The sequence below is a fragment of the Typopeltis vanoorti genome, chromosome 3, assembly GCF_054136105.1.
Source record: "Typopeltis vanoorti isolate ZY-2024b chromosome 3, IOZ_Tvanoo_1.0, whole genome shotgun sequence".
Taxonomy (NCBI): domain Eukaryota; kingdom Metazoa; phylum Arthropoda; class Arachnida; order Uropygi; family Thelyphonidae; genus Typopeltis; species Typopeltis vanoorti.
Window position 1 is genome coordinate 81,570,867 of NC_143551.1, and position 22,352 is coordinate 81,593,218.

A 22,352-nucleotide genomic window follows, 5' to 3' on the forward strand; every position below is an offset into this window, starting at 1 on the left:
ATCAAGGTAAGCCGCTTCCGGATCCTAAAATTACAGATAACTTTGATTCATTTAAACTCATGGTGAAAGAATTATGAAATGCACACATGGAACAAATTAACAAAACATTCCAGGAGTATGAACATTACATACAGTTCAATAACGAAACCTCCGAAGAAATGTTAGGAACCGTGCGAGAAATAAAGACGAAATTAACGGTAGCAATAGAAACGCAAGAAACACGCCAACTCGAAAATCAAGAATTGCGGAAAGAAGTAAACACACAAGTGTCAAATGCAACATGCTACAAAAAGAAAGAAAAAAAGAACTTCAAATTGAGGGAATAACGAAAGAAAATACAGAAGACTTGAGCAACATAATGCAACTGATCGGCAGCAAAATTGGAATTCAAATCGCAATTACAGATATCACCTATATTAACCGAGGTCCACAAAAAAATAAAGAGACCGCCACTAATCATCGCTGGTTTTACCAATAGAAATCTGGGAGATCCCATTCTTACAGCAAGCAAGAAAACAAGGCCGACAACATCTTATCCTAACTGATAAGAAACTCCCAACACCAATCTATATAACGGAACACTGGACTCCATACTTCAAAAATCTTCTATACCAAGCAAGAAAGACAAAAACAGAGGAAAACTACAAGTTTCTGTGGACATAGAATTCTCAGATATTTTTGAGAAAGAATGAAAACATCGAGTATACATAATTACAAGTGAATGCGACTTACATAGCCTACCAATATAAAACACTAACTTTTCATATCCTTCAGAATAAGATTAGAACTCATTTAAAAACTATATAATGGAGATCTCAAACATAGGCGAATATATCCATTCAGACAACATAAACTTCAAGGTCTTTGACTCTTTGAAGAAATGGTCAGACAACATTTCCACCAACACCAACTTCACTATCATACACACAAACATAAGAAGTATAAAAAAACACCGGCTTACATTGATAACACAGCTCAATTATACCATGATAAACATAGATGCGCTAATACTGACCGAATTTGCAATAAATGACACAGAAATTTACGCATACAACATAAATACTTATCAAACCTACAACTTATGTAGACCAAACAAAAGTGCAGGTGGCATTGTGGCATTTATCAAAGAAAAATACAATGTGACAGAAAAACAAACTCACTAAGAACATGCGGAAACACTAATTTTGAACTCACAAATAGCCACAATAGTATCAAATACACAATAAACACAATATACAGACCCAACAAGAGAAGAAATTAACTTCCCAACAAGAGAAGAAATACTCAATAACTCACTAACACAATCATGCTTGATCATATCAACATACGGGCTCCCACCCATACATATACATCATCAGTAATTAACGTAAATATTGCCGATCACTACTTTGTCTCAACTTCGTTTTATTACGTTTCCTTCCCCCCCACCCCACCCACTACCACCACAAAAGTCGACAAAACTCGATCATACTAAAGAGCATTGTCGATAACCAAGTAAAAAATACAGACTGGAATTTCCTACTTAAAATAAACGATCCTGTAACATTATATACGACAATTTTCAACTAGAGTTCACAGAAATATAAAAAAACCAACAAAACCTACACAAACGAGGCGACAAACAGACAACAATCCATGGATAAATGATGACATACTAAATGCTATTACTTTAAAAGAAAATCTATGGAAAAAACTTAAAAAGTCACCCAGTAACACACATTTACAAACCTTATACAAAAACACAAGAAATCAACTAACAAAAAATGTTAGTTGATTTCTTGGAAAAAAGAAGCTATTACTTCCAAAATTCATGGAATATAACGACAACATGAAGCAAACATGGGCTACACTCAACGAATTAGTAAAAAAAGAAAACTTCGGCACAAGATTTTATTGCAAAAAGCTTCGGTCAGGACACAAACCAAGAGGAACTAGCAGCTCTCAACCATGCTTTCAAAAACAACATCACACAACTCAAAAAAGACAAACTACCAACGATTAACCAAAAACTACCAACACAAAGTCAACAACAAACGATGTATTTTCCACCCATAACAAAACAGGAACTGAAAGAAGCAATCCTACAACTAAAACCAAAGACCACTCCAGGAATAGACAAAATAAGACTCACAGACCTTATAACACACTTTGAACAAATAAATCCAATACTTTTGAAACTCGTCAACATAATATTCAACACAGGCATTATTCCACAGTAAAAACTGCAGTACTTACGCCAATATACAAACACGGCAAAAGAAACGATACTCAGAACTACAGACCAATAGCTACACTACCAGTCATCTCAAAAATGTCAGCATTAAAATTTGATATTAAAATAAAAACCTGAAACACTACATGATATTAACAAGGAATTACTTCAACATCACCTATCGAAACAACAGACACATATCGTATAACACGACATGCAACAACTCTCTACATCCCTACACCCTTCAACAACTCATACGGTTCTTTTGTGAGATCACATCAGATACCCACGCAACTCAACAACCTACCAAGAAAGTTAAAACACGTAGATAACTACAGGACATTAAAAAACGAACTCTGGGAAATATACCAACAAAGTTAAGAAACCATTAACACTAATATACACATCACTAGCATCCAATGCCTACATCCCATACATAAACAGTAGCAACAACACAAATAGCGAAGGCTAAATCCCACTCTCTTCATAAAAGCTAACCGAAGCTTCGAAGTAGGTGGGATTAACTTGCCTTACTCATCTACAAGTAATCCTTATAAGCAAATGCAGAAATTTGTATGTATAATCACTCTTTCTCAAACTTAAAAAAAATATAAATAAATAAAAAAATAAAACATTATTAAAAAAATTCTGTTTAATCTTCATTGTTAATATTAGAAGAACATATGTTGTAAATACATAATATAAAGGCAAAAAAGTATTATTAAAAATTTTAATTGAAATCCAGTGTAGGAATTGCAGCACTTAGTGCTGAACTCTGTAAAATTATAGGTTGCAATGTCACACAAGATGTTTATTGTATGTATAAATATTTTAGCAATCAATAAAAAAAAATTAAAAAAATGTGACACCTCCAGGGAGTCCAAAGACTCATCGAGGGATAATGTGTCAACACCATCGAACGATTTAACCCCTTCTAACTACTAACTGCGTTCAAACCTGCTTAACTTTTTGCGAACCAATAGAAGCAGAGGCTCTACCAATATAGAACAGTATTTACGACTATGCAATTCAAATATTATATTTTCTAATTCTCACAAACATACAATGTACACCCGTTATTTACATAATTTTTTAATAAGAAGAATAATTTCTTACATTATTTTTTCATTTTACATAGTAAAATTATATTAATGATATTATCACATAATCTTCAGTATCTTCTTTATTGTTATGTAATTTACTGACTGTTTTGTTACATAATCTGCATTCTTTGATTATAAGGATTACGTGTAGATGAGTGAGGCATGTAATCCCACCTATTTCGAAGCTTGGTTAGCGTTTACAAAGAGTGAGATTTAGCCTTCGCTATTTATGTTATTGTTACTGTTTATGCATGGGATGTAGGCATTGGACGCTAGTGATTTGTGATGTATATATTAGTGTTAATTGTATATTAACTTTGTTGGTATAATTTCCAGAGTTCGTGTTTTAATGTTCTGTAGTTATCTATATGTTTTAACTTTCTTGGTAGGTTGTTGAGTTGCGTGGGTATCTGATGTCATCCCACAAAAGAATCGTATGAGTTTTTGAAGGGTGTAGGGATGTAGAGTTGTTGTAGGTCGTGTTATACGATATGTGTCTCTGTTGTTTCGATAGGTGATATTGCAGTAATTCCTTGTTAATGTCATGTAGTGTTTCATGCTTTTGATGCTCAGAATTCTGTGTATCGCCATGTGCTTGTCGGATAGTGGTTGTTGCGTGTAAGTTGTCCAGATCAATGTTGACACGATTTTCCTCTGTAATGTTTCTAATTTTGTTAGGTGGTTGTTTGATGTATTTGCATCGACTGTTATTCCGTATCTGAGTAGGATTCGCAGATACCGTGATATAGGAGTTTTTGTATGTTGGATGGAATAATGTCTTTAACTTGGAAGAGTTTTGCTGCGATGATCCGGAGTTTGGTGTGTAGGTATTCTATATGTTTTGTCCATTTAAGGTGGGAATCTATATACAGACCGTGGTATTTTGCATGTATTACAGGTTTGATTTCGGAACATTGGTAGGTATTTTTGTTGTTAATGCAGCGGTATGTGTGACAGTGTATCGATAGTAGTGCGGGGCGTATTATTCTTTTGTTGTGTATTATCAACATCTATGTTTTGGTGCCGTTGATTAGAATTGCGTTTTAGTGGAAGTATGTTTGATTTCATTTAGATCTTCCTGAGCTTTGCAGAGAGCCCTGTTGATTTTTGTGTGGATTGCTAGTAGTGCGGTGTCATCTGCCTACTGAAATATTTGACTTCTTATGGCCATTATGAACATTGTTAATGTATATGTTGAATAGGGTGGGTGATAATATGGCACCTTGAGGAACACCGTGCTTTATTTGTATACCCCGACTGTAATCGTCATCATTTTTTAAATTTTTTTTATAATAATAATAATTTTTTATTGTTCTTTCAAATATTTACATATGTACTATGATCATCAATTCAGTAAAATATATCAGTATATTTTACAAGGTTCAGCATATAATGAGATTATGATATAATAGTATAATGAGATTATACTATATAATGAAATTTAAATAGTAATGATGATAACATAGTTTTTTTTAAAGTAACAATCACAGTAATAATTTACAATTATATTGTTCAGAGTTACATAAGTTGTATAATATTACATGTTATAGTTTACTATTTTTTTTTTCAAGTTTGAAAAGGTGTGATTATACTACAATATTTACACATATGCAATCAAAATATTATATTTCCTAATTCTCACAAACATACAGTGTAAACTCAAGATTTACATTTTTTTAAATATTTTTTATTACATTGCATACATTTGTTACACTTATTACACACCTTACATTTGATTACATATGATACATTACTTACATTTGGTTACATATAATTAGGGGAGGAGTGTTATTGATGATAGCTGATGAGCTTCAGCCAAGGAGTATAGAAGTTGAACTGCATGATGGAGAAAAAAGCACATTTGAGGCTGTTTGGTGTGAGATAGAATCTAGCAGAACAAAATATACAATTGGGTGCTGCTATAGACCGGGTGATGGAGTGGATGGTGGGGATAGTATGCATAAGCAAATAGAAGAAATGAGTGGAAGGAGGGTAATTATTATGGGTGATTTCAATTATGGTAACATTGACTGGAAAGAGGAGAGGGCACATGGGAGGAAGGAATTGGATTTTATGCGGTTATTAAGGGACAACTATCTACGGCAACATGTATTGGAAAATACCAGGGGGCAGAGAGTGCTGGACCTAGTAATTGCAACCGAGAATGTGGCTGTAACGAACACGACCATGTTGCCACCAATTGGTGAGAGTGACCATAAGGTCATGACTTGGGAGGTGGCTAAAGGAGTCGAATTTACAATTAAGACAGGGTACATGTGGAATTACCGGGCTGGTAAGTATGACAAGCTTAGGTGTGTGCTTGGCTGAATGCCATGGCATGTAAAACTGCAAGGGCTGGATGTTGATAGTGCATGGGAGGTGGTTAAGAACTGTTTGCAGGAGGCAATGGTTGACTGTATACCAAGAGTCCGAATAATAAATCAGGTAGGGGTTAAATGGATGAATAACACTATTAAGCTTGAGCTGCAAAAAAAGAAACAATTGTGGAGGGAATTTAAGGAGAAGGATGACCATCAGGCGCAGGAACAGTATAAAGCTCAGGCCAGGATGGTAACAAGGGTGGTAAGAAAAGCAAAAGCAGATTACGAAAGGAAATTGCCCATGCAGGCTAAAGAGAATCCCAAACAGTTTTTTCAATATGTTGCAAGTAAAAGGAAAAATGCTCATGGTAGAATGATCTTAAAAAATGCTGAAGGTAGGGAGGTAACCGAATCAGTCGATTTTGTGGAATTACTGAGCGAGCACTTTGCAAGAGTATATCATCCAGGTGGTGACTTTGCAGGAATGGAAGAACCAACAGCTTATACTGGAATTGTGATGAATGAAGTAGAGGTAACTAGTCTATTACAGAACCTCAATGTCAATACATCTGTGGGATTGGATGGTATACCAGCTCGTGTCGTAAGTGAAACGGCCAAAGAATTGTCAGTGCCCTTGACTATTTTGTTTAATTTGAGCCTCAGGACTGAGTCAGTCCCAAGGGTGTGGAAAGACGGGAAAATAGTTCCACTGCACAAAGGTGGTTCCAAGGCTGCTGTTGAAAATTACCGGCCAATCAGCATAACAGGAATCATTATCAAGGTCTTAGAGAAAATAGTCAAGAGGAAAATACAAGATTGAGTAGAAGAAAATGGGATACTGTATCGGGGACAGCATGGTTTTGTAAAGGGTAGGTCATGCCTCAGTAACTTGCTCACGTATTATAACACAGTGACGGCTGAACTGGATAAGGGTAATGGGTTTACAGTGATTCTACCGGACCTTGCTAAGGCCTTTGACAGGATACCACAGGGAATTCTAATCAGTAAATTGCAGCATATGGGAATGGACATAGGGTTGGTGAGATGGATAGGAGGGTGGTTGACGGAGAGATATCAGAGAGTGGTTTACTCAGGAGTAGAGTCCACAAGATGGCCTGTGACTAGTGGTGTGCCACAAGGATCTGTTCTTGGACCACTGCTGTTTAATTTGTTAATAAATGATACAGGAAAGGATCTGAGAGGAACAGTTCATTTGTTTGCGGATGATGCGAAGTTGGGTAGGGCAATAGTGAATGCAGATGACGTCAAAATTTTGCAGGATGATTTGGATAGATTGGAGGTCTGGGCTAAGGAGAATGGATGTCAATTTAATGTGGCAAAATGTAAGGTTATGCATTTTGGGGTGAAAAGATTGGACGCAGTTTACTGCATTGGTGGATCCGTGCTCTAGGAAATTGATGAAGCACTAGATTGATTTAGGAGTGTTGGTGGATAAGGAATTGAAATTTAGGGGACACATTGCAAAAGTGGCCAAATAAGCTCATCAAATCACTTGGTTGCTGAAGAATACGTTGACAAGCAGAGACAAGCAGGTTATTGTTCCTCTGTATCGAGCTTGATAAGACCCCATCTGGACTACTGTGCTCAGATTTGGTCACCTAGGTTTCTTCTTGATGGGGAGGAGGTGGAGAGGATCCAGCGGAGAGTGACCAAGATGATAGCAGGTCTGTGGAATGAACCGTATGAGAACAGGTTGAGGATTTGTGGGTTGCAAAAATGGTTGATAAGCGGAAGAGGGGAGATATGATTGAGACATTCAAATTACTGAAGGGTTTCTATAAAATGAATTCAGAAGATATTTTTGAGAACAGGGCTGGTTGTGGGAGGACTAGGGGACATCCATGGAAACTGGGCAAAAGTGTGGTTAGTAAAGGTGTTAGAGCTGGGTTCTTTACTTTTAGAGTAGTGAATGAGTGGAATGCGCTCCCTGAGTCTGTGGTGGATGCTGTGACAGTGAATGAATTTAAGGCGAGGTATGATAGATACTGTATGAATATCAAATAGTTGTGATGAATATCATTTGGGGCCTCCCTCGATGAGTCTAATGACTCCCTGGAGTTGCCCGTAATAATAGTAATAGTAATATAATACATATGTAAACATTACGTACATTGGTTTAGATGTGATACGTACGTTACATGCATTTGGTTCACCTGATACATCTTAGATGAGAAGTAATTTCTCTGCTTTCATCCTCGAAGCTTATATGTAGGCTTATCTGAGGATGACACCAGTTGGTTATTATTTATTGTTTTTTTTTGCTGTGTTGGGAAGCTACGAAATCTATGATTGAGAAATTCGCACGCACGCACCTACCCACCCCCACATACACACACTAACTGAAGCCTCAACGAATATATTGTGTTTCATTAAGTTTATATGTATTTTGGGTGCGTGTTTCTTGTTCATAGTAAGTCCTTAGAGCTCTTTTCAGGCTATTGTAGTTTGTAAGGTAGGTTTCTGTATTCAAAAGGTAATTTGTTTTTCAGGTCTGGGATAGAGAAGTTTCGCGTGGCCTTTCCGTAGCGATTATTATATTTATATGTGATATAATTAGTTGTCTGAGGTCTTGTTATAGGTAAGTATTTCTGACTGTCCTGTACTTGGTATCGAAATAATGTTTTAGCAAAGCTGCATAGTGACATAAATGTTTTGCTGTCAGTATTTTGTGTTCTGACATTGCAGCGTATATAACGTCGTTATTTTCTCTTTGTTCCCAAAATATCAGTTTTATCATTTTGTACTGTAGCGACATTAATCTATTTAATTTGTTGGATGCACAGAAAGCATACGTTGTTATAGCGTTAGTATATTTTGGCATAGTGCTTTGTATATTAGTGTTTTTAGGCGTGTGGGAACTATGCGTTTTAACCTGTAGAGTTTGCCACTTATTGTTCGGAGTTTGTTGTGTAGATGGTTTATGTGGCTATTCCAGTACATATCTGCATCGAAGTAAATTCCAAGGTATCGTATTGTTTTTCAACCTGAGTGATTGTAGTGGTTTTGCTGTTCGGTGTGTTTTTTATGTTGGAAAGTGGATGTTGGATGGTTATATATTTGTCATGAACTGGTCGAGTCAGTGGATTTCTGAATATCATTAATTTTGTGTTTTCTGAGTTTAGGTGTATGGAGTTTTTCGAAAGCCAGTCTATGATCAGATTTATATCATGTTGCATATTTGTTTGGGCTATGCTTGCGTTATTATGGATGGATATTATAGCTGTATCGTCTCCATATTAGAATATGTTACCTTTGAGAGGTAGCTGATTAATATTGTGCGTGTAAATGTTGAATAGAGTTGGGGAGAGTACAGCTCCCTGTGGTACTCCACAGGTTACTGGTAGCTCTCTGCTTCGGGTTGACCTGATACGTGTGATATGCTTTCTGTTTTGAAGGTAGTTTGTAAACCAGCTGTGCAGAGGCCCGTCTATTTCAAAATGCCTCAGCTTTTCTAATAAGGTTTGATGTGTGAGCGTATCGAATGCTTTAGTTAGATCAAAAAAGACTACCGTGGCAATTTTATTTTTGTCTAAGACAGTAATAATTACATCTGTAAAGTCTTCGAAGAAAGATGTTGTTACCTTATTTTTTTGAAAACGATATTGTGTTTTAAGGATAACACGAAAGGTCTCTGTGTATGCTATGAGTTTCTTCAATATGATCCGCTCCATAATTTGATTGATAAACGGTAATGTTGCTATGGGTCTGTAATTCCTGATTAAATTTCTTTTTCCATGTGTGTATATGGGTGTGATTATGGCGGTCTTTAGCATACTTGATATCTGTCCTGTTTTAAATATTTTATTGATTTTAGTAGGATGGGACTTACACTAGTTGCATGCTGTTGCTTTATATCTTTAGGTTTATACCATCAGTTCCTGGGCCTTTGTTTGGTTTGATTTGATGTATTGCAGAGAGAAGTTCTGCTTCTTTTATGGTTGGGAACCATAATGTCTGTTTTGATTGTGGTCCAAGTGGAGGTCACGTTTTGTGATTGGGGGAATATTTATGTGCAGTTCTTGAATGGAGTCTACAAAGTATTGATTAAAGTCATTTGCTAGTTGTTGGATAGGTTTTGCGTCTTTCATGAAGCTGTGTTTTATGAGTTCGGAGGCGGTGGTGTTGGGAACACAATCTAGCATCTAATTGATCATATGCCAGGTTTGTTTCATGTTGTTTTGTGCAGAGGGTAGTTCGTCTCTGTAGTAGCTTCTTTTTGCATTTCTGATTTGTTTTGTAAGGCGATTCCTTATTATCTTATATTCAGTTTTTAAAGCTGTGTAATTTGGTTTTGGCTTTAATTCTTTCCATGAAGCGTCCTTTCTTTGTATTTCTAGTATTATGTTTTGTGTTATCCAAGGATTTTGTGTTGTTTTAGAACGAATTCTGACTTTCTTTGTAGCTTTCTTATATATTTCCTCCAGTATGAGTTTAATGTTGTTGTATAAGATATCTGATGCCAGGTGTTCCCAGTCTGTTTTTCTTATTTTGTGGTTGACTATTGCTTTGTCTGTTATTGTTTTCTGTCGGTTTTTGTCTGTGGAACATTGCGTTAGTGGATATTGTCTTTGTGTGCAGGTTTAGAGCGGTGAAGTAATGTTCTGCTACTTTGCACTTTATGACTGATTCAGGGTACCTGTTTGGTTCTGCTCCGACGTTTATATCATCTAGACAGGAGGAAGTGATAGTATTTCCGAATATTTCTTCTCTAGTACATGATGTTATTGTTGGTATTAGATTATACATGGATAACATGTCTAGGTATTGTACTGTGTTGTTCTGGTTTTCGTTTGCAATATTTATGTTTGTCGCTAGTTATAATTAGGTATTCGGTTGAGCATATTTTATGGCGTGAAAGCCAGCAATTGAATTCGTGCAAGAAGTTTAACATGTTTAGGTTTGGTGGCCTACAAATAGCATTTAGTATTATAGAATGTTGTCTATTGGTGGTATTAGTGATTTCGAGACAAAGGATTTCAACATGCTCAAAATGATAGGCCGTTTCTTTTGCTATTAATTTTTTGATTGATAAATATTAATATCCCCCCCCCCCCCCTTTTTGTTTGTCGGCATGATATATGTTGTTGTTGGAAGCCTGAAATTCGGAAAGCAGTCGCTTCGTCATTAGTTATGGATACTTCTGTTATAATCAATATATCAATAATATCAGGGTAATTCCTCAGATAAGCCTGTAACAATAACCAGTGTTTTCGATTGCTTTTGATGTTAATATGCAAGATTGTGAGACCTCTCGCTTGTACTGTGTGTTGTTTTCATGCATCAAGCGATTCGAAAGTACAATTACTGATGTATTCTGGTGTAATTACATCTATATGATGGTTCACATTCATTTTTGGTGTGTCGAGATCTTCTTTTTGAACTAAGTTGGAGTCTTTTGTATATAATATTTTGTAATAATAATAATAATGCAGAACAATTTTGCTAGTCTAAAAACACAACGTCAACATTAAGGTTACTGAATCACAATTTCAATACAGTTGTCTGATAATTAATAGTTAGCCTGGGTGGTTTGGGGGGACGTCTATTTGTGAAAGTTTTAAGCAGTCGACAATTTTCGTTGCCCTTTGTGAGACCATTCGTTTGCTTATTAGAAGCCCTTGAACTCTAAGCTTGATAAGGTCGTATTTAGTCTCTACAAAAGTTCCGAGATCATCTATTCACGTTAGCTTATAAGTTTTTAATTATTATTATTATACGTTTCTTGATAGATATTACTATGAAAAATATTAAAATAAATAAAAAATTTTTAATGCTTTGTCCTCAAATACATAAAACTATTAAATTCTTGAATTATTTTTTTTCCAGTATATCAGAAGCTTCTCTTGCGTGTGTAAATAACAGCACTCCGTTAAATTGTATTAGAACCTCATGGAATGTATTGAAGGAAAACACTATGTTCCTATTCACCCTAATGCAGAATGCGTCGGAAAAATTCTTGAGATTAAACCAATTAAATCAAAAAGGTGAGGACTGTATAGTAATCAACTTGCAATTAATTTTTCTTTTCTGAACTTAATAATTTGTTCTTGTCAATTTTGTAGATATTTTGTAAATATATTTGTAAAATATAATGTAAATTATATATATATATAATGTTACAGAATTAGAACCCTTCAACAAACACGAATGTCTGCTTCGTCTAAATCTACAACATATAGAACTATGTTTAGAAAGCTTGCACAGAAGAGCTGATTTCGAAAACCTACATGAGGACCTTTCAAGGTATTGTGTGCTTTCTTTCTATATAGTGCTATTTATAAATAACAGCTTATGAGTTATTGTTCTGCAAATCGTAAGATTTGTGTACGATCATAATACACTGAACGTGAGATCACGTTCAGTGTATTATGATTATAATTATTTGGTTTAATAATCACGGCGATAAAAAATTCACTATACACCAAAGTTCAATGTATTAATAAATTCGTTATACTTTAAGAAAAGCATTCAAACTCAAACCCGGCTTTTTTTTATATAAATGTAAAATAGCTAGCGAGTCTCATGCATTCTTAAATATCACAGTTAGCTGAATTAGATGCAAAATAATCCATTGTCATTTAATAATTTTCCCTTCATGATTAATACAGAAAGGATACCTTAAATGAAGAGTGTTTAGCTTCTTCCCTCGACAAGTGCTCTTCTGAATTTAGAAGACTAATCAAAGAAATCATTCTATCAGTAATTCAAAAGCAGATGGAGTCGTCGTCCGGCAGCATCGTATCTAATCTGCCGAGAAATAAGCAGGATATTTCGGAGAATATGGCTCAGTTGTTTGGTAAGTTATATATAATCAATAATCAGAAAATAAATATAAATAAATACTTTTTGTTAAATGTGTTGTCAACTCTTTTTATTAGAATGCCTACTTTCCTTTCTTACTACCCTCTATGCAACGCAGTCGAAAGGAAATGTTCCCCCAGCTCCAGTTGTAAAAACAATTTAGTTCGAATTCCATAAAGGACACGAGAAACATGAGAGAGTTTCACTGAATATTAATTATCCGATCTCATTAAGAAACTGGAAGATTTTCTTTCCTCCATCTAGTCCCTTTTGTAAAAAAAAAAAAGAGAAAAAAAAGAGACAAACTGATAATTGATAATTATCAATTGTGAATTATCAATTGAAACTCGATTTATAATTCACACGTCTCATTGCCTTAGTTGGCTCCACAATAAATGTAAATAGTCCATTATTTTAATAAATGTACTTGCATGCATCCGTGTATTATTTGAAGGAACCTGCTTTACCCCCAACAGCATTTGTCCATAATTCCAGAAATTCTCATACTTGCTTTGTGGATGCCTATTCTAAGGCTAAGAAAGCATTGCGGCCATAGTGCAGTGATAACAAGGAGCAATTAAGCACATCAAATTATGAAACAAAACACTTATTATTCTCACTTGTTTTTTCTTTATAATTTATATGGTTTTTGTTAAAGACAACTTGGAAAATAATCTTTTTCACTGTGGAAAGGGAAAGAAGGACGTGCAATACAAGAAACTTTCCTTATGAATTTGGTAGCTTGACTTTGTGAATTCAAATATTATTTCTTTACTACTATTAAACTCATTATTAATAACGGAAAGAAAAAAGAATGACTTCCCATTTTTCTTAAAGAACATTATGCATCGCAGTATAAGCGTATACAGTTAATTCTATCTTTTGAAATATTAGTATGAGTGAATCTTAAATGACTTTTGTTTTCGAAATCTGTAGGTTTACGTAGTTCGTATTTACATATCTGGAAAATGAACTTAATCTACTTTAATGTCTACCAATATTTCGATATTTTCATTAATTTCTAAAGCAGCGCGAATTTAAGTGAGTAAAACAAGCAGTGAGATCCTCCGTAGCTCAATTGGTATAGACAAAGTCATTGGGTTGGAAAGACCTGGGTTCGATTCCCATGCAAGACGTGGGAACCTTTATCTAGTCTCTTCTGACTAAGGGTTGAGTTGGCCGCTCATATAGAGATTTGTTTTTTTTTTTTAACCCGGAAACTCGAGTATTTCGTCCCTCGGAACAGGCCAACCGGCCCCATGAACACACGCGCATCTACAGACATAAGACATTACTGGAATAAGGATTAACTAACTTATTCCGTATGATTTTGGTTTCGAACACCTATACGGTGAAGTGTGGGTCTACGAGTGAGCATGAATCAGGAGGAAAACAAGCAGCTAAAAACGATGTTTGCGCATTTCATCCATTTTATTCTACATTTTTAATTTTGGATCTTTCAAAAATTCGGAATCTCATACTGTTAGAGACACAATTTTCACCACTTCAAGCACAAAACAGTGCTTTCTCGCATTGTTTTGTTCTTGAAGAAAATTAAGTCAGCAAGCAAAAAATATTGAGTTTGCCATTAATGGAGGCCTGGAATGGTTTGAAAAAGTCAGTTTTGCATAGTTTCCGGATATGTAAAAATAAATAAAAATACCAAAAATATATAAAATTAATAAACAACGAAGAAATACTTAGTCTATCCATGTATGTTATGCTATATACAGTATAGGTTATATTTATAGGTTATAAATGATACCATGTATAATATGGTATCATTTCCAAATTCTTCATATATCTTTCAGAATAGCACTTCACGTAGTTTAATGCCTGTTTTTGTCTGTGGAATTAATTTTGCTAATTCCATGAACACAGCAAAAAGTGCTACAATTTGTGTGCATATACGAGGCTGTTGTCTCTGAGGTGAATTTTCAGAATAAGAGTAATTTAAAATTATATTTATTTTTATAATAAGCTACAAAATCAAGGAATCATGAAAGCTTTTATAGGTAAGGTTTTTATATTTTGTATGTGCCTCTCACCCAAAATGGTTTATAAATCTATCATTTGTTAGTACTGTGCGAGGCTAACGAGCAGATAATCTGCAAACCCGGTTCTAGACGCCACACATCATACTTTTCAAGTCGTTTCGTGCCTCTAATAAGCAAGGTGATAATCTCACACCGGACAACGAAAATCGTCGAATATCTTAGGCTGTCGCACACATTTATATTATAGCGAGAATCGAAATGACAGTCTGCTGTTTAGACAGCAGAGATGCTACCTACTTTGACAACTAGGCAGGTATGTATATCAAAGTGATTTAAAAATGTGTTTTTTTATGCATTTGTTTCATTATTTGAAGGTTCTCCGGGTTATTCCTTAATTTAATTGAAGTCACGCTCTGAACCTTTATCGTAAAAAAACCTCCGAAGCAGATTACAAAAGAATTTAAGATTTATTAGTCTAGGAAATTGAATGATGTACCACTCCAAACACATTCTATGCTAGAAGAAATCCATTCACATATATAGATTTTGGTAAAATATTTTGATGAAAATCATCATCTCCCTCATCTTCATAAGGCGGGTTGAGGTTATCTTGAAGGTCATTGTTCATGGCATCCTCAACCCCGCCCTAGGCGGATGAGGGAGATGATGATTTTCATCAAGATATTTTACTAAAATCTTCTATATGTATGACCAAATTTAAACTTCTGTAAGAGTTGAAACTACTTATATCTTTGTTTTTTTTATCCATTTCTTTCTATGTCTTCCCAGTGATTTCTTTCTTTTCACTCTTCTCTTTTGGAAAATTTGAGGAAACCTGTTAGTAGGCATCCTCTACACATGTCCATATCGCTATTACTATTTTTCTCTGATTCTTGTTATTATGGAAATTTGTAGTGTAATTGTTCTTTGATCTCCTGATTGGTGTTCATTTCAGTCCATGATTTATTTTTTTTTTCCAAACACTTGTTTTCAAAGCCAGTCAAGTCAATCTTTGTTCTTCCTTCTGTTTGATAACCCAAGCGTTTGCACCATAAAGAACTGTGGAGAGCACCATTGAATTGATTTTGGGTTTCTTTGGAGAGATGTGTATTTTTCCATAAATATGTAAATTTGGTCATAGTATATCACTGTACGTTTATTCTGTGTTTAATAGTTTATTCATAATTTAGCTCGTCTGATAAATATGCCTAAGTAATCAGGCATATTAATCAGGCAAGTAATTGAATTTTTTAACCTGCTCCAGTTTATTTCTCTCCACTTCTAAGTTCAGCTCGTCTTCATTTCTGCCTGTTGCCATTGTGTTGGTTTTATCAAACTTTATTTGCATTGCATATCTTTGCTATTTTATGTAGATTTTCAATCATGTACTTTAAATTTTCTTTATTATTTGTAAGTAATACCATGTCATCTTCATATTTTCCTCATCATCTCATATTCTTTTTACCCTCTTTTACCTTGGGGTGTCGAGGGTTTATTAATCATCGGACCTCAAACCGTTTACAGGATAAGGTGGTCAGCCCTATGCCCCGGTGTATCCTATATCCTGTAATGTTGAGTTCTCAAGGCCGATTTGCCTGCTTTGCAGGATGAAAAACTCCAGATAAACTGGGGGAAAAGGCCCTACTGTCCACGCCCATTGGCTATGGCTGAGGAAATCCTTCAGCTCCTCACGTCTCCGACGAGAATTGAACCTAGGATACTCCTTCCCCAGGCATATGGTTGCGAAGCGCACAGCTGCTAAGCTAACCGCACGGACATCTCCATATTTAACATGATGTAAATTTTGTTTTTCACAGTTATTCCCATGTTTTCTGGAATATACTCTTTTATTACTTCTTCCAGGCAGAGGTTAAACAAATATGGTGAAAGCGGACATCTGGTATTTAAGAAGTTTCAACTGATCCACATTTTATTGTTGGGATAGCATTTTATAGCACTGAAGAATGATACTAAGTATTTTTTTTTCTCTTTTATATTTTGTTCTAAATTTGTCAAATGAGTTAGTCTATAAAATAGCAGTAAATATTTCTGTTTTGTTTTCCACCTTGATGAAAACAGATATCGAAATTTGGGTCATGTTTGAGTGCTTTAACGACTCAACAGATGGCGGCAGATTATGATATCCTTTTTGAATAACTGATGTAAAAAGTTTGGTTCTGAATTAAGATTGCAAACCTAGTTCCTTACACCTAACATTTCTGGATCCGAAATGTCCAGTTCTAGAATCCAATTGTTTTATTAAAGTTGAATAAAATAAAAAAAAAAACAATATGATATTTTGTGTAGAAACAGTAATTCTTTTTATTAGTCCCATTTGTACACTGCATACACAAACATCTTAACGGTATTAGGAGAGAAGGCAGAGTTGCAGTTTGTGATTATGAAGTGAGGTTAAAAATATGTTACGTAATTGAATTTGTTTTTCTCATTCACGTGAAAATATTTCTCACATTGTATCTCTAATACAACGTATAACAATGCAAACGTTTCTTCGGGGGAACAATAACCATCAAATTTAGAAATTGATCTTGTTTTAGTTTTAATTTTCTTTCTTTCTTTTTCTTTTTAAAGAAATTTACAATCATTCGATAAATATTACTTTACTATACATGGATTAGAGTCTCTAATTTGACTGACAATTGATTCGATTTATGATTTATCAATTTCGATTGTAGGTTTTAAGATCCATAATTCGATTAACTTAAACATCGGGTAGGAGCATATTATTGTTGCTAGTTTAAAGGAGTATTTAGACACTAAATCAGAATAGATCCAATTTAACAAGGAAACAGAAACGTATTATATTTATAACAAACAAAGCGAAATAACAACATGGGATGGTTAACTCTCTTCAGAATGCAGATGTATGGAAACATGTAGGGCATAATAATTCCACGTACCTGCTAACTGCATAAAAGCTAAAATAATTTTTATAAAATTAGTATTTCGATTATGCTGATATTATTGCAAAATAGGCATGCACAACAACACATACGGGAGGTAAGCTAATGATAGTAATTATTGCTCACGAGTAAAATGAAAATGCAGAATTAAGTCGACAGGATCGTTTCAATTGTGGTGAGCTAAGAGTGTACACGGACTATATTTATAATAGCATCACTCATTGTTGCAGGAAAAAAAAAACGTTGACAAATAATACGTCATAATCAATTGAACTACATGTACTGTAGATATATCTCCGAATTTCTCAAATCATTCCTAGAAATCTCATCTACGTGTAGATTCTAATTCTGTCAAAATTTTGTATGACTTGGCTGTTTGTTTTATGTGACTAGGCGTTTGGTCATTTTGTTTACTATTTTCACGCTGCTGTTATCCTTTCATTAATCGTGTTTAAACATTCATACATGGCAAGATATGTTGACTGAAAGCGACTATGAAATAAAACTGGATGTTACACCACCGTAGTGCAATTGGAAGAATAGTTGAACATCGCCCCCTTCGATTGTAAAAGACCTGGGTTCGATTCTCGTCGTGACGAGAGGAATCATTATATGAGCTTTTAAGTTGAAGGTGAGTTAGCCGATCTCATACGGTGATAGCAGGGTTTTTGTCCCGGAAACTAGGGATTTTCATCCCGTCCCGCGTACAGACAAATTGGCCTTCAGAACACACACAATTTACAGACAAAAAATACTGTTGTTTGTGATGATGGGCGATAGATGACGTTGATGGTAGTAGTGTTGTAGTCGAAGAATTAATTACTAGTGGAGAGGATGAGATGTATTAATTAGATATTTTCACTTATTTTAAAATAAGTAATTGTTGAAAGAATTTATGGCGAGTGTTAATCTATCATAATAGAGATATTTTTATATTTTTAAAACAGATTCTTAAAAATAGTTTAAAATATCTTTTTTTTCTCATTCATTTATCATAATTGTTTTGCACAAAACTAAACCTGAACTGCAAATTCAATAGTTATTGGTTTATGAGACAATATTCAAAGAGACTACAATTGATTACTTATCGATTCTATATTCTGAATTAATCCTTCCAAATAATCCTCTAACGCCTTTAATTCCTCAATTACGGAATATTTTATTCATAACGAAATTTCGAATAATAGTGGGTAACTAATCTCAATCTTCAAAACTAATCTCAATCTCAAGCATTTCATGATAGTGACACCAAACTATCAATAAATAAGTTTTTCAGGAGAGAGAGAGACAGGCAGACAAATGCTGCCTTCTCGTGGCCCTGAATCCTATTTTCTTTAGCGCACTCGTTTTCATTGTATGTGATAGTGTGCGTTACACAGATACAAGGTTAAAAACTTGAATCTAAGGACAAAACAACAACAAAAAAAAAATGAAGGTAAACTAAAATAAAGATGAACATTATTATGCTTGACGAAATTTTTTGTGTTAAAATGTCAGCTATTTGACTGCTTTTAAAAAAATATAAAAAAAATCGACATTTCTCAAATTAAGTTACAGATTATTTGACATTCCAACCACCTGGAGACTGCTTCCGCCCATCATATTACGGCATGCCGAAATCGTCGATTATAATCCCCTCCCCCCTCTTCGCCTTGTGATAATTTTTATAGGCGACCTCATGAATAATAATATGCCTCATATGCTTTATTCGATTATGGCATTTCCTCCCTTACAAGCAGAATCATCGAACTTATAATCGATTTATGTGTTAGCCACCGACTAATTTAAAATAAACTAAAAAGAAATAATCAGAACAAGCACACGAAAAACAGCGAATGAAACGAAGTAGATCACGCAGATTAGATTTTCTACATATCTTTTGAATTTCTCCTATTACTCTTAAACCACACTTATATAAGGTCAGCGAACGTGATTTATTATGGTATCAAATTGCATAAAGCTTGATCAGATTGAGTTTCACTGGACTTATTGTAGTAGTTCATCTTTTAGATTTTCATGGTTTGATAAGAATATCTGGCTCAATAATGTTGAAGATTTATGAAAACCACAGAGAGAGAGAGAGAGAGAGAGAGAGAGATTGGTCTTGACAATAAATGGAGATAGCTAAACTTTTAGTCTGTTATTAATTGTACGTAAATATTTGAATACTTTAATTTTGAAACTGAAAGGATATTTCTAGAAACGCCTTACGTAATTAAAGCTAATATCTCATCTACATTTTTAAATTTTGTTTAAATTTTAAACTACATGTAGAGGTTGAAGTTTTTTCCCTCTTGGTAGATAAGGATAAGAAGGAAAATATACACCATTCAGAAGTATACAAGATAAGGAATGGATCAATGATACAGCATAAAATGAAATCAGCAAAAAATTGTAGAGAGTATTTATTTGTCTTATCTTCCTCATGAACAATCTTATATTCATTATCGTATTTAGAAAAAAAACATTGCAATAAATAAATAAAAAATGAGTTATAATCAAACAAAGAATAAAACTCCAATAATATATTCATTCTAAATAGTATTAAATGAAATCCAAACTTAAAAGGAAACGTACTACAGAAACATTAAAAAAGTGTTATTTCCATTTGGCTGTTTTTCTAAATAGCAAACTTTTAATTATTAAGGCCCTTGTACCCGCACCCTTTCCACACTGAGGTTTAAGTGCGTCCTATTTTCTTACTCATGCTATATGTGTGTTCAAATAATAATTTGGTTCAACAAAATCCATGTTGGAATTCTGTAAATGAACATTTTAATTATTTTCAACCATGGCTGATTTACACAGTTTCAGATTTAGGTAACAGATCCCCCCCCCCCCCCCCCCAAATACTGGTCTGAGCATATACAGTATTATGATGAAACTTCACCACATTTGGAGGAAATTTGAAGCAACAACTTTTAGCTATTTGTTATACAATACTATCTTACAACAAATTCATATAAATATTAAAACAACACTCCAACCCACGTAGAATAACATTTATTTTTCGCCAAAGGTGTATATTTTTTAATTGTTAAATTAATCCATACATAAAAAGACTGCACTATCTGATTATTATCAGTATTAAAATCTATAGAAAGATCCAGATTTTAAAGAAGAAGAATCGGTGCTGTGGATTAATATTTTTTTCCTATTATAAGCAAAGCTTAGTTTCTTCTTCTCAATCCATATGGAAACTTCACACTCTAAAGTCCTTAATAAAGAGCACAGTAAGTAGAAGCATTTATATGATGATGCCACAACTTGCAGTATAGAAGGACATGTATACGCATTATGGATGACACAGTGTGAAGAAAACCAAAAATAACTGAAAAATCTCAACCACAGGTGCAATTGGTGCCACCATTTTGGACTAAAGGCGAACACTGATAACGAAAGTAACATTCGAAGTTGGTATATACAACACTATCGTTTATTATTGCTAATGGAGAAGTTTTCTAATAGATGAGTCTCTCATTAACTTTTATCAGGAAATAAAAGCCTACACAGATCAATACGCTTAGTTTGAGATTCAATTTGTGTAGGAAAATTACTCAGGAAACTTTTGTAAGCAAGTGTGATAATTATTCACGACAACGCGACACAACATGGAGGGCAGAAATTGATTTCTCTCATCTCCAAAAGTCCTTCGCATAGGGATGAAAATCAGATTTCTCACAAGTAATTCGTTTTAATTTTTAATTAATTTTAATTTTAATTTATTATTATTATTTTTTTTTTTGTAAATTTCAGACGATATAACTCAAAGAACTCAACCAAGTCCAAACGTAGGGAAATGAGCTGAAGGTGAATTAAGCGGATTCATACATAGAAGAGGGGTATTTTCATCCGATAAAGCAAAAAAATGAGACAGAAAACAAACGCAATTAATACATTTAGTTAGACTCAGAATTTTAGCTGCTTTAGTCGTAATTAGAAAAATAAAGTCATAATTTTATTATGAATTTATATGATTATCAAGGACTATCAGTTTTCTTCACAAACAGGGCTATTTTATGAAGATTGTAATGAATTTTTCTTAAATATATTCTTAATTGAGTTAAAATAGCATTGTGTGCATTACATTTCTTTTTTTATTTTTGATATTACTGATATTACAATGACATAATCTGATTCACGACAACGCGTTCCCCTTTGGCACGCTTTCCGTTGTTTAATAATGTTCAAATATTTTACTAGAGATGTTAACTGTTATTACTTGTTTTATAATTTATTTTAGTTTATTCATTTAATTATGCTAATAAAATGAAACAAATTTTCACGAAACTAGTCGAGAAAACAAAACGAAAAAAAACAAAAAAAAAAAAAACCGGTTTCTTATTCTATTTGATATTTTTCTTGAAAACTACCGGTATATATTTTACACCGTAGAAGACTAAAATGTTGAGACTTTTAAGACTTCCTCGTCAAAATTTCCAGATCCTAAGAAATGATTGTATATCTTTATCCACCTTTTGGATAAAGATATAATCTTTATTTTTATCAACCTTTTAAGGCTCGTGTAGGTCAGTGGAATTGTGCTTGCCTAATTTGTGCTGCCGCAAAAAGATTGACTTAAATTCAAGTCAAATCCCAGATTGAAGGAACTTTTTAAGTCTTTCTTCCACCGTTTCCCGAGTTATTCGATATCGCGTCCGTACCAGAGATCGAATATAATAATGAAATATTTTTAATTTTTAGCTTAACTACCATCTCCTGTAATTACGATGTCCCTTTTAAATTAGGACATATGACAATGTCCACTGCCAGTGTAGCATAATCAAATCAAATCCAATAACTAATATAAAATCTAATAAGGAGAGATTGAAGATTCCCGAAACCAATAGAGATTGGTTGATCAGCGGATAAGGAAGGAAATGACACATATAAGTTGCTTATGGTTGAGGAGTTATAGGATTGATGTGGAGAAAATATAAAAATATAATAATATGAGCTAAACTGGAGATCAT

At 34.1% G+C, this 22,352-nt stretch overlaps 1 protein-coding gene across 4 annotated transcripts in view; it reads left to right on the forward strand.

Moving 5' to 3' along the window:
• LOC150108319 (uncharacterized) overlaps positions 1 to 22,352 on the forward strand; it is a 337,096-nt gene that overhangs the window by 41,966 nt on the left and 272,778 nt on the right. For all 4 annotated transcript variants that reach the window (XM_090390692.1, XM_090390693.1, XM_090390695.1 and 1 more), the window contains exons 3-5: positions 11,484 to 11,641; positions 11,780 to 11,900; positions 12,266 to 12,453. In XM_090390692.1, the coding sequence (XP_090246818.1) occupies positions 11,484 to 11,641; positions 11,780 to 11,900; positions 12,266 to 12,453 (467 nt within the window). The remainder of the gene's footprint in view (positions 1 to 11,483; positions 11,642 to 11,779; positions 11,901 to 12,265; positions 12,454 to 22,352) is intronic.